The following is a 12,437-nucleotide window of genomic DNA, read 5'->3' as shown; positions in this document are numbered from 1 at the left end:
CTTATTACATTTTTCTTTCCCCTTTAAGGGCAATAGCTAGCCACTAATCAGTCTTGTTAGCAAACTTCATTTTTGTGAAAATTCCGATGTTACATGCTTATACTTGCATATATTGAAAGTGTGCAATTTATGTGTAAATTGTGTGCAATTTTTGTTTTATTATTTTCTTCTTCTTAAAGGGTAATACCAATACCATTAATTCATTCTTCATTAGAAAGCTTTATCATTTGGATTTTTGTTTTAGTTTTTATATTACTTTCTTTCTTCTTTAAGGGTAATACATATACCACTAATTCATTGCTTTTTGATAAACTTCATTTTTGCAAAACAATCACTATTATATGCTTATTCTCGCATATTATTATAAAAAGGCATAATTTAAGCGTTAATTGTGTGCAAATTTTGTATTTTTTCTTCTTAGTTTCATTCCATTTTTCTTCTTCTTAAAGGTTAATACTAATGCCACTAATTTATTTTTCTGAGAAAACTACATTAATTTGATTTGATTTTAGCTTTATTTTATTTTATATTTCTTTAAGGTTAATACCGATGCCACTAATTCATTTTTTCTTAGCAAAATTCCGTTTTGCCAAAATTTCACTATTATATAGTACTTATTCTTGCATATTATAACAAAATGTAATTTTTTTTGTAAATTATGTGCAAGTTTTGTCATTATTTATTTTATTTTCTTTTTCTTTCTTCTTAATGGGTAATATCAAAGCCGGTAATTCAATTTTTCTTAGAAACTCCATTATTTTGGTGTTGATTTTTCTTATTTTGTTCTTTATTTTCATTCTTCTAAAAGGTTAGTACCAATCTACTAATTCATTCCTCCTTATAAAACTTTGTTTGTATGAAAATTCCACTATTATATGCTTATTCTTTCATATTATAACAAAATTGCAATTTTTGTGTAATTTTTTTTATTATTTTACTATTTTTCTTCTCGAAGGTTAATACTAATGCCACTAAGTCATTTTTTCTTTGAAAACTTCATTATTTTGATTTTTAGAATTAGAGATGTCATGGCTCAAATACCAATACCATTAATTTATTCTTTTTTGGAAAACTTATATTTTGCAAAATAAAACTATTATACGTTCATTCTTGCATATTGTGTGAATATTTGTTATTTGTTTTAGTTTTCATTTCTTTTTCTTTTTTATTTATAGGTAATACTAATGCTACTAATCTATTCCTTTTTTAAAGAACTTCTTTTTTGCATAAGTTTCACTACATTATATGTTTATTCTTGTATATTATATATGTTCCACTAACCGTAACTCTGAATTTTTGACTGAACCTGAAGATTATCAATGTTGCTCTTAATTCCTAATGAATAGTCTATATTATCAGTGTTACTACATGAGGTTGAGCTTCTGTGTTTAGAATAAAAATTCGCAATGAATTCTGAATGTGTATAGCCACCATGGTCAGGATACAAAGCTAACTAGCCTACAATGCAGCCATCAAGAGCTACCTCATGAGGATGCGTACGTCTGCATGTCGAGCTGGTAACTAGCCTACAAGAAAAGTGACTGGAGTATTTGAGAAAAAAAAGTGACTTGCTCAAATATAATTTCCAGTCAATTTACATCTAGCCGGTCCCTTTCTTTTTTCTTTTCAGAAAAAATAATCTTGTAAGACTGTCTAAAAAGAAGTAATTTTAAAACTCTTTTATAAGACTTCTAAAATTTAAGTGTTGCGATAGACATATCTTAGTCGACGTCTCAACTCTTCTTAAAAGCTAAGGTATAGAAGGTGTATACTAGTTTTTTGCTTCGTTGATATCATGGAACGGGGCCACATGCCGTCCTATTTGTCTGTAACACAAGATGTACACACGATTATATACGTCTTCCACACTGGTCTTTCTTTCCGCCCATCCTCCTCGGCATGACTGATCTACCCTACCCCCGCAAGTCCGAGGTCTCCCACTCCTTTCGTCTGCAGCTTCGGAGATGGGAGGGGGCGAGGACCCCAGAGCTTCGACTCAGTGTGGTAAGGTTAAAAATAAATTTACTATTTATCTCCGTTCGGCAGTGGCGAGACGATGGTGTTGCCGTCGGCGTGGAATAATGTCTCCTGCCCCACCATCGTTTCGGTGATGCTTCTTCTTATCGCCTGAAGGCATGTGGAATATGGTGTGTCCCTAGATCTGGTTCTTCGGGTTCGATGTTTTCTTCTACAGGGTTATCTCAGTCGAGTTGTTCTACGGAGCGGACAACATGGTTGTACATCGTGGTCCTTCGTCTCCAGTTCCGATCGATGGAGGTTGACCAGCCTTGACTTTGTCGGGGAGCATGTGAGAGTAGTGGTCCCCGACTCCGTCTGTGGGAACCAAGGAGTTCTAGGTTCTCTAAGACGTTTTCTACTTGGGGAGGTAATTTTTCTATGCAGATTGCTCTGGTCGGTGTCTTCTTGTCTACATTGATGGCTTCCTAGCTATTGCTTCTAGAAGCTCTTGGGTGTAAACAAGTTTACTCCACTGAGGCGTAGGCCCAGAGACGGCAACGACTTGCCCACTACGGAACATCGCTGGTAATTGACATACCGATATAAGTCATTTTGTTTCAAATTGATAGTTTTTTTCTTTCATGAATTTGGCCATCTCATGGAGAATGAAGTGATTGTGCCTAGGTTTCAATTTATATGGACAACCGCCTTCTTAAATCTTGAATATGGCCATACATTATTGCCCCCTCTCAATTTTCTTCCTGGGTCCGCCCCTGCGCTGGATGCAGGATAAAGAAGACACCAACATCCCAATAAGGCGTGGATTGTTTCTCCGCGGAAATGACGAGGATCGGGGAGGAAAGCCCGTGGTGGGGCAGCGACCAAATGCGCCGTGGGCTTTCCCCAGGCTGACTTGCCCCATGGGTTGCACGCCCTGGTTTTCGACGGGGATCCGGGAGGGATACCTGACAACCAAACGAGCCCTAATTTGGATTTATTTTCCAATTTCTTTTTTTGCGGGGTTAAAAGGATTTGATTGCTCAACTATTGGAATATTTGTTCCTACATAGCAGAGGAACGTCTGCAGGTTTAGAGCGCAACCAAACTGCAGTTCGGCCCTCTGATCGTCCGAAAGCAGCAAGTGTGTGGCTAACAATGTTCTGATTCCTACTTACATGAGCAATAGAGACATCCCTTTCACCAAAGAGCCTCTTAATATCCCGAACTATCATTCTATGTGGCGATCTGTCAAGGGTAGGCGACTTGATCAACTTGACTGCATCCATACAGTCCATCTCGATGTCTACCGGACGAGTAGACCATTGTAGAGCAAGGCTTAATCCCTCCTGACATGCCAACAGCTCAGCCTGGAGCGGTCCAGAACAATGCAAGATAGAACGACAAGCGGAGAAGATAATGTTGCCGTCATTATCATGTAGGATCATACCGACTCCTGCTAATCCACCATCGGTATCAACGAACGACCCGTCAACATTCAGCTTCACGCGACCGGCCGGCGGGGCAGACCACTGGACTGTGTGGCTGCATGTTGTGTTGCTGTATTTATCATTGTAGAACTATACCCAATCGGCGGCAGCACCATCTTCCCTTTGATGATGTCAGTGGTTCGAAAATGATTGATGCATCGAAGAGATTCAGCATAGCTAATTAGAAATCTGCAGGAAGCTTCAATTGGAGGTGGTAGCTTATGGTGTACTATTTCATTACGTACATACCAACTCCTCCACAACACCATCAACACATGCATGCGATCATCTTCATTTAGCTTACACAGAAGATCAAAAAGCCACTCAGGGCATGTATTCCTCACTGAAGCTAAGTCCGGCAATAGCCATTTTTCCTGTATGGCGTTCCACAAAGCAACAGACAATAGGCATCTACAGAATGTGTGGAACGTGTCCTCCGGTTCCATCGCACACAGCGGACAAAGGTTAGACACCTCAAGTTTCCGTGATTTTTTATTCACCCAAGTTGCCAGTGAATTTGTGACCAAACGCCATGCAAAGATACGCACCTTTGGTGGAGCAGGGCACCTTCATATAAGTGCCCAGACGGCACGTCGCCCGTCCGGTGCCCTACTCAATGCGACTGTAGTCTGACGGTGAATCTCATCATATGATAGATGATAAGCACTCCGGACTGTGAACAATCCAGAACGCTCAGGCGCCCAAGCGATAATATCTCTGTCCAACCGTGGCACCACCTTGATCTTCATAATTTCCATGACATCTACTGACATGAAATGTTGATTAAGTAGTTGCACGTTCCAATTTCCTCGGTCGTCCAGGAGCTCGCTAATACGCCGAAGGCGGCAGCGCCCCTGGGGTGATATTGGCAACCTCACAAGTGGATGTGGTATCCACTGGTCACGCCATATACGTACAGAAGCACCATCACCAATTTCTACAAAAGTGTATTTGTAAGGGTTTGTACTACTTGATATATGGCCTCTGGACTTTTTGCAAATAAAATTATACACAAGACTACTAGCGTTGCTTACAGTTTTCTAAATAGAACTCTTCAATTCATCGGGTATGCTTATGCTACGTTTGAATCAAGACACAGAAAACAGCGGACTACAGGCTACCAAAACCTATCAGCAAGAAAGATAGAGGCGGCGGACAAATAAGAGAGGAGAAGAAATAGAACTCACATCAATAGCTGATGATTTTGTCTTCCAGAGATCAACTATTGTTCTTTCATAGTTTCATGAGCGGGGAGCCTCTTTATGTTGACACCGACGCAAGTACTGCAAGATGCAAACCTACTAGCCTTTCTAAGGGAATGCAAATGAATGGAATCATGGCACCACTATTGGCATCAAGTCCACGCACTCACTTTAGCATAACACTTTCACTTCCTCGATGCCGTCCCACATGCCGTTTTATGCTGTGAAAGATGAAGGTAACACTTCCACTTCCTCGATATCGTCCCACATGCCGTTTTATGCCCAAACAAAATAGCATAGAAACCACTAGTTTGGGGAGACCAAACGAAGGTACAAGCACAGAGTTGATCAATTAAAGAGAAATACATAGATTAAGAACAAGCAAAATAAAGTCAATGCATAATGTATTTCCATCCACCATTGACAGCAACAAGAAAAGGATTGGCACCACATCCACATAGTCACAATGTATGCCAAGGCATAATGTATGTCATGGTTGAGAAGCTCCGACCAATGAAATATAGCAACACAGGAAAAATAACAAAAGAACATTATATGTTACACTTAGAATCACTTTTTGCTGACAAAAAAACCAGCTCACTCTCATCAAGCCAAAGCCTCTTGCGGACACATCACATTCCATTCTTCGCATCTACCAGTGAAACAAGCGCTGCACAATACCGAAAGGCAGTATTAACTTCAACACATTAATATCAATTTTTTAGTGAGATTCATACATTTTTATAAAAAGATTGGCCACAATTGAGAAGTTCCGTCAGCTAGTAATGGTCAAAACTCAAAACTACGGTCAAGAAGGATGTATTTTTGTTTTGCCATGCGTTTTTTTGGTTACCTTGGCTTTCTTCTTCTTTTTCTTTTCAATGTATTCCATGATCTCCCGTTGCCGCTCAAGAGTTTCCTGCAAAGCCTGCATAAACACATGAAAGCATGTTTTAAGGAAAAGTAACACATGATGGTAATGGAATTAACATGACAACACAGAAGCCTCGGTATTGTGCACTAAGAAATTGCTTTTCACCAAGGTGGAAAAGACATTACCTTGTTGGTCCGTGCAAGTTCCTCTTCCAATGCAGCGACACGGCTGGTTGCCGCCTTCAGCAGCTCCTCCTTATCCGCCGGCATTTCTGCTTGCTTTGCAAGGAGCGCAATGATCTTCTCCTCAAGATCAGCAAAGCGCTTTGCGGAGACAGTGTAATCGGCCTCGGCTGACAACTTGGATTGCTGCTGCGCCTGAGTTTTCGGTGTGCCTTGGGCTCCTATGGCAGCACCAATTACCTTCCTGGGCATGTTACGGCTCAGACGGAGCATCGTCGCAATGCTCATCACAAGGGCCATGATGCCGCCCATCATTGGTGGATTGGATGCATTAGAGACGTTTGCCACAGCTGGTGAAGAGGGTCAGTATGTCAGTGGAATGGTACACGGAGTGCTGTGTCAAAAGATTTTCAGGGTGGAGAGGTGGTATTAACCTTTAGTGAGGGCAATATTATCATCTGTTAACCCATGGCTCTTGCATATGGCATCTATGGCCTTCTCAACCATTGGAACATCACAGGAATATGGTGATCCTGGGTTCTGACATTTTTTTATAACAATTGTAAGTGAAATTTGAGTATGTGTATCATATGCGATAAATTTATCTGAGTATTAAGTCTAGAACCAGTTTGTGCCTTAATCTCCCTATTATATAACTAACATATCAGCAACAAGTCAACTGTTAGTAAATATGATTTGAGAAAACTGGAATAAGTAACATAATTTTCCTTGAGAGATGGAACTAGAGCAGCCACCTAAGTTTGAATATTGAGCCTAGAGAATTATACTTCTTGTTTAATTCACGAGAGATGAGGGACTTTATTATTTGCATGGTTTGACACTAACTAAATAACTGATAGTTCTCAAATCAGTGAAGAAACATGACTTACAGGAAACAATGCAGGAAGAAGCTCCTCATGAACAGGCGACAGTTGAGGATGCTCAATTTGGGCACGTGCGGGGTTCCTCCATTCATCTTGTCCGTTCAAAGGATCTTGCTTCTTCATTTTACAAAAATCAAAATCTGATGGATAAATACTACTATTTCCGAATGCATTGACAAATATGTTAATGTGACTATGTCTTTGTGAAAGAATATCTTTTTCTCACTACCTTCGTGTAAACGGTGCTATCTGCACAAATCATTTTCTCCCCGGCATCAAGAGATTCCAGATTGAGCTTTCCACACCTCCCGGCACCACTATGAACCATCTTCACATCAAAGTATTTAGAAAACATGAATTAGTTCCTTGTCCTTTGTAATTTCATGCTCTATTATAGGATAACATGTGAGGCCAAAGGATCAGATTGGAGTTTACCTTCATGACTTCAGGATTCTTCCATGGTCCTTTGTCAGCCTTCATGCAGCCACCTTGGCACTGGCAGGTTCCACCAAAAAACTCTGGCAGCTCACTGAATAACAGAAATATATGCGCAATTATTGTACCATTATAAGTAGCTTATGAGTTTAATAATGTTGATAAACCATAAATACAAATTAGAGATTTACTTCTCACCTGGCATCGATCACCTCGAGAAGCTTACTCTGGTACTTGTTACCCAATACCTAAACAAATGCACAGTTCAGGAAACAGTCCTTTAACTGAACACAAGATAAATAGAATCATAGCTAGAGAACAAAATTAACAGAGACAGAAACTTGCATGAATCTTTGCGGTGGTCTTTGGGTCAAGGAAGCTCTTAATTGTGCTCCAGAGAAGTCGGAACCCTTGGCCTGCATTAATGATGAACATCCGGCACAGCGTCTGGTACAAGAAATGTATAACCGACGCAATGAGCACTTGCTAGACAAAATCCAGCACAAACTAGTCACGTAAGCGTGATGAATTGTCTGTCATCCGTTTTGGATTACCTCTGGGTAGTTATCACCATCAATCTTCTGAAGCTGACCGATGAGATCCCTTGCAGCTTTGCTAAATTGTTTCATCCCCTGAAAATGTGATTCATCTCAATAAGCTATAGGGAAACTGCAACAGTCGGACTAATCCATGAACTTGTTTAGATACGTACGACTCCTTGCACATCAAGGATGGTAGTGCTCTGATCAATGTGGCGCTTGGCAGCTACTGAGCAAGCTGGAAACTTATCAGCAAAGTTCTTCTCAAACTCCTTGACATGGTTCTTGACGAAACGTTCCATTGTGGTAACCTGCATCAGCTTAGTGACATCGATCTGTCCGAGCCGTTCAATGTAGACGGGCCTTCCTTCCTTGTCCACTCCATGGTAGCCTTGAGGGTAGCATTCTGCGACCTTATCAGCTTCTTCGAATTCAAAACCCTGACAAGAGATTTAGGATAAAAAATGTGATATTTGTATCCTTCAGTCCAAATGGGATTAATTAAAACAGAGTTTAGTATCACAAACTATATAGTAGCTATAATTACCTCAAGAAGGGTATCTGTGCCGAACTCCTTTCTCCACTGCAGCATATCAGACCACATTTGCTTTGCCTTCTCAACATCAAACTTTCTTGCCTTTAAAAACCTACACCATCACAACATTCAGTAATGCTGTTCAAAATGAAAAGTGCAGTTATGTAACATGGTGTGCCATTATATCGGATAAAATACCTAAGCATCATATGGTAGTCATCGTGCTGCGACGGTAGAAGCTCTTCGAGCACAAGAAGCTGACGGAAGGCATCAACAGCCTGCACCTCCTCAGGGTCGCGCTCGTCCTCAATTGAAATGGACATCACCTTGCTGCTCCTCCTCCCCTTCTTCATGGAATGCCTCAGTTTTTGTGAGGCGTTCATCGCCTTTTTCTTCAGTGACACAATCATTGCTTTCTTTTCATCTTCTGAGTATTCCACATTGGATTTCCTCTTCTCTTCATAATGTGTATCTAAGGCTGCTAGCAGTCATATACATTAGTTGATTCTGTGTAGTTTCATAGAATAAATTCGGTTTTGAAGAATCATGTTGCTTTTCCATGACTGAGAGTAGAAAGCATAAACTAATATGCCACAAGAAATAATAAGAGGGCATACGCTAAGAACAGATAAATTATTATCATGTTATAATATTGCACTTTATTCAACATGAAAATGCTTATAACAGTGATGTGTATTCTCACCAGAGCTTAGATGGTGCTCGGGAGGTCCTGACAGGACTTCTGCCATGTCTGGTGTGCCCTATCTGGACCTGATCAGATATGATAGCTTTGGTTAAATATTTATGCACAATAATAGTCGCAGGACAGAGGCTAAGTCGGTACACATAACAAAAAGTATGGAATCTGCTGCCTGATGCAATGTCAAATAAAACAAAAATCATTAACTAGAATGTTCCCCAATGTTAACTAGAATGTGTTGTGCGATAAAAATAATAATTAATCCGTGTCCCTGCTTCTCCTTAAACGGCAATGCCACCATGCTCTTTAAAATGGTAATAAATGGAGAACATAATTAAGGTTGCTATAGGCATCCATGTGAACAGTGTCCTCTAGCTGTTACAAGGACCCAATCAAAACAAACACTAATAAGGATGAGCCATCAGGGGGCTCCTTCATCTGACAAAAAATCCCCAAATTTCAAAAATTCATGCATGAAAATGATTTCAAGTCACCACCTGGCCTGATATTTGCAGAACTCTTTGTGGGGTCTGAAAAGAAAATTAAAAGTGGGGAAGCAGATGACGTGATCCCAAATACAGACACGCACACACAAATTTTCGGCAAACGCATGAGACGGTTCTAATCAGAAGCATAAACGCAGGAATACTAAAGGCACAGAAATCCAAACCAAACTACAGGTACATTTATCGTCAATTCCACCCTTCAAACCACTACCTAGCAAATATTACAGACTGCGGCAACACTCGGATGCAATCTGATCGCCACATACCAAAGAGGAGAGAAAGAAACGAAGAACCGGAGCAGAAGAACAAGTTCCTAATTGATTTCCGCTCGAAAGGATGACAGAACACGGGCAGGCTTACCTCCGGGCGGGAGGCTGCAGGAGGAGAGGGGATGGGAGGGGAGGAAGATGGAGAGGGCGAATGGAGGGGAAGGGGGAGGGCGTTAAGAATAGGCTTTGGTGGGTGGTGGCGGGAACTCGCCGCGAGGGGCGCACGCCAATTAGGAGAGGGCCGCACGATGACAGTAGGAGGGAGCCGGCGACGGGTGGTGTTGACGAAGGACGGGGCATGATCAGTCTGTCAAATCCAAAAAAATAAATTATGTTTTTTACTTCTCCGCTCTGGAGTCCTGTAATTAGAAGTAGTACGCTCTAAAAAACGAGAGGACATGGCGTAAGCCTCAATTACTTTTTTCATAAAAAAAATTGAGAGAAACTTTCGATCTATTTTGTAAGGGAAACGTTTGAAATCGGCGGACCAGCTGAAGCTTCGGCCGGTCGCGCCGCTCACTCGTGTAGCCACCTCTTTTCTTTACTTCTCCCCACGCACCGCCCCACGCCTAGTGTCTGCCTTATCCCTTCGCCCCTGAGCTCCATTACTCATTCCCCATCCCCATCTGCACAAACGCCTGCTCCTCTCCTTGCAAAATCCCCTCTCCTTTACTGATCTCCAACGCAATTAAATCCCCCTCTCCACTAGCTGCAAATCACATCGGTCTGAAGGAAGGGGCACAGAGGTGCTGCTATGCGAGTCGGGGCGAGCAGGCGACCGTGGAGATTATGGAGACGGCATCCAGCGAGCTACAACAGGTAGCCGGCGAGGTTGCCGATGGTCGGCGATGGCGCTGGGAACGGCCGAGCTGCAACCACAAGCTAGCGAGCTACCACCGGCTGGTGTGGATGCTACAACCGCTGAGGTAGGAGCTGCAACCATGCCCGGTTTTTGCTGGAACTGGTGACCGCGGCGAGCTGCAGGGTGACCACGACGGGAGAGTGCTACAACCATGACCAGGTTTGCTGGAACCGACGGAGTGTTTTGCTGGAACCAACATCAAAAAATGCTTCCACCAGGACTCGTTCTTTTTGTACCAGCGATTTTTTGCTACAACCACAGTTTTGTTTTGCTGGAACCAGCATACAAAAATGCTTCCACCTGAATTCGTTCTATTTTACCAGCAATTGTTTTGCTTTTTTATGCTACAACCACAATTTTGTTTTGCTGGAACCAGCATCCAAAAATGCTTCCATCAGAGTTTAATTCTTTCTGTACCAGCGACTTTTGCTACAACCATAGCTTCAATTTGCTGGAAGCAGGTTTTCAAATGATTCAATAGGAGCGGCGACACAGAGCTGCTATTTGACAACTTTTTTCGGTGCGAGCATCCACGGCGAGCATCAGTGGCGAGCATGGCAGCAGCTGTCGACGGCGACAAACGGGGGAGGGCGGTCGCGCACCGCGTGAGGCGGCGATAGTTGGCGGCCGCCATGTCTGGGGTATTTCTTCAGATCTGGAATGCGAGGGGTGAGAAGGAAGAAAGCGACCTGGATGGATGAAGATCCAACGGCTCTTGGTGGGCCAATCGGGCGGCTGGGGCGCGACCGGCCGAAACTTTGGGCCGGCGCGCCGGCGCCTATCATTCGCCATTTTTTTAAACCTAATTTCGATGATACATTACAAAGAAAATTGTAGGTAACAAAAGTTACAAACAAGTTCATGAACCACCTAGTGATGACAATAGACACTGCAGCAAGTGGTCGTTATTGCCCCTCCCTCACCGGAGCCGGACAAACTTTGGTATAGTAGACAATCGAGAAGTCGTCGTGCTAAGCCCCCACGGAACCAGCCACCAGAGCAACAACCATCGTTGATGAAGAAAGTCGTAGATCGGAATGATCAAACCTGTAAACACTCAAACGAAAATGGATGAATACCAGATCCAAACAGATCTACCAAACGCCGACACCGGCCCAGTCATACGAGATCCGTGATACGTCTCAAACGTAAAGATTCATCCTATATTTACATCATTTATTTATGTTTTTAGCACAATTTTTATTTGGACTAACCTATTAATCCATTGACAGAGACTGAAGGAAATATGTCCTAGAGGCAATAATAAAGTTATTATTTATTTCCTTATATCATGATAAATGTTTATTATTCATACTAGAATTGTATTAACCGGAAACATAATACATGTGTGAATACATATACAAACAGAGTGTCACTAGTATGCCTCTACTTGACTAGCTCGTTAATCAAAGATGGTTATGTTTCCTAACCATGGACAAAGAGTTGTTATTCGATTAACGGGATCACATCATTAGGTGAATGATCTGATTGACATGACCCATTCCATTAGCTTAGCACCCAATCGTTTAGTATGTTGCTATTGCTTTCTTCATGACTTATACATGTTCCTATGACTATGAGATTATGCAACTCCCGTTTGCCGGAGGAACATTTTGTGTGCTACCAAACGTCACAACGTAAATGGGTGATTATAAATGTGCTCTACAGGTGTCTCCAAAGGTACATGTTGGGTTGGCGTATTTCGAGATTAGGATTTGTCACTCCGATTGTCGGAGAGGTATCTCTGGGCCCTCTCGGTAATGCACATCACATAAGCCTTGCAAGCATTGCAACTAATGAGTTAGTTGCGAGATGATGTATTACGAAACGAGTAAAGAGACTTGCCGGTAACGAGATTGAACTAGGTATTGAGATACCGACGATCGAATCTCGGGCAAGTAACATACCGATGACAAAGGGAACAACGTATGTTGTTATGCGGTCTGACCGATAAAGTTCTTCGTAGAATATGTAGGAGCCAATATGAGCATCCAGGTTCCGCT

General features: G+C 42.0%; 1 protein-coding gene across 3 annotated transcripts; it reads right to left on the bottom strand.

Annotated features, from left to right (window-relative positions):
• Positions 1 to 5,035: 5,035 nt before the first annotated feature.
• Positions 5,036 to 9,756, bottom strand: LOC125533636 (phosphatidylinositol/phosphatidylcholine transfer protein SFH3-like). 3 transcript variants are annotated; one of them, XM_048697014.1, is made up of 15 exons: positions 9,664 to 9,756; positions 8,801 to 8,868; positions 8,296 to 8,575; positions 8,110 to 8,209; positions 7,736 to 8,002; positions 7,578 to 7,655; positions 7,369 to 7,470; positions 7,222 to 7,271; positions 7,024 to 7,117; positions 6,818 to 6,916; positions 6,595 to 6,705; positions 6,139 to 6,244; positions 5,708 to 6,054; positions 5,502 to 5,576; positions 5,036 to 5,318 (listed from the first exon to the last, which is right to left on the bottom strand). In XM_048697014.1, the coding sequence occupies exons 2-15, from the start codon at positions 8,844 to 8,846 to the stop codon at positions 5,301 to 5,303; spliced, it is 1,773 nt and encodes a 590-aa protein (XP_048552971.1). In that variant the 5' UTR covers positions 8,847 to 8,868; positions 9,664 to 9,756; the 3' UTR covers positions 5,036 to 5,300. The 3 variants fall into 3 exon arrangements, with proteins under 3 accessions (XP_048552971.1, XP_048552969.1, XP_048552970.1); XM_048697012.1 differs by having other exon boundaries at positions 8,296 to 8,578; positions 9,664 to 9,718; XM_048697013.1 differs by lacking the exon at positions 9,664 to 9,756 and adding an exon at positions 9,570 to 9,588.
• Positions 9,757 to 12,437: the final 2,681 nt, after the last annotated feature.

The sequence above is a fragment of the Triticum urartu genome, chromosome 2, assembly GCF_003073215.2.
Source record: "Triticum urartu cultivar G1812 chromosome 2, Tu2.1, whole genome shotgun sequence".
Taxonomy (NCBI): Eukaryota; Viridiplantae; Streptophyta; class Magnoliopsida; order Poales; family Poaceae; genus Triticum; species Triticum urartu.
The sequence above is the reverse complement of the archived record's forward strand: the minus strand, read 5'-3'. Positions and strand labels throughout refer to the sequence as shown.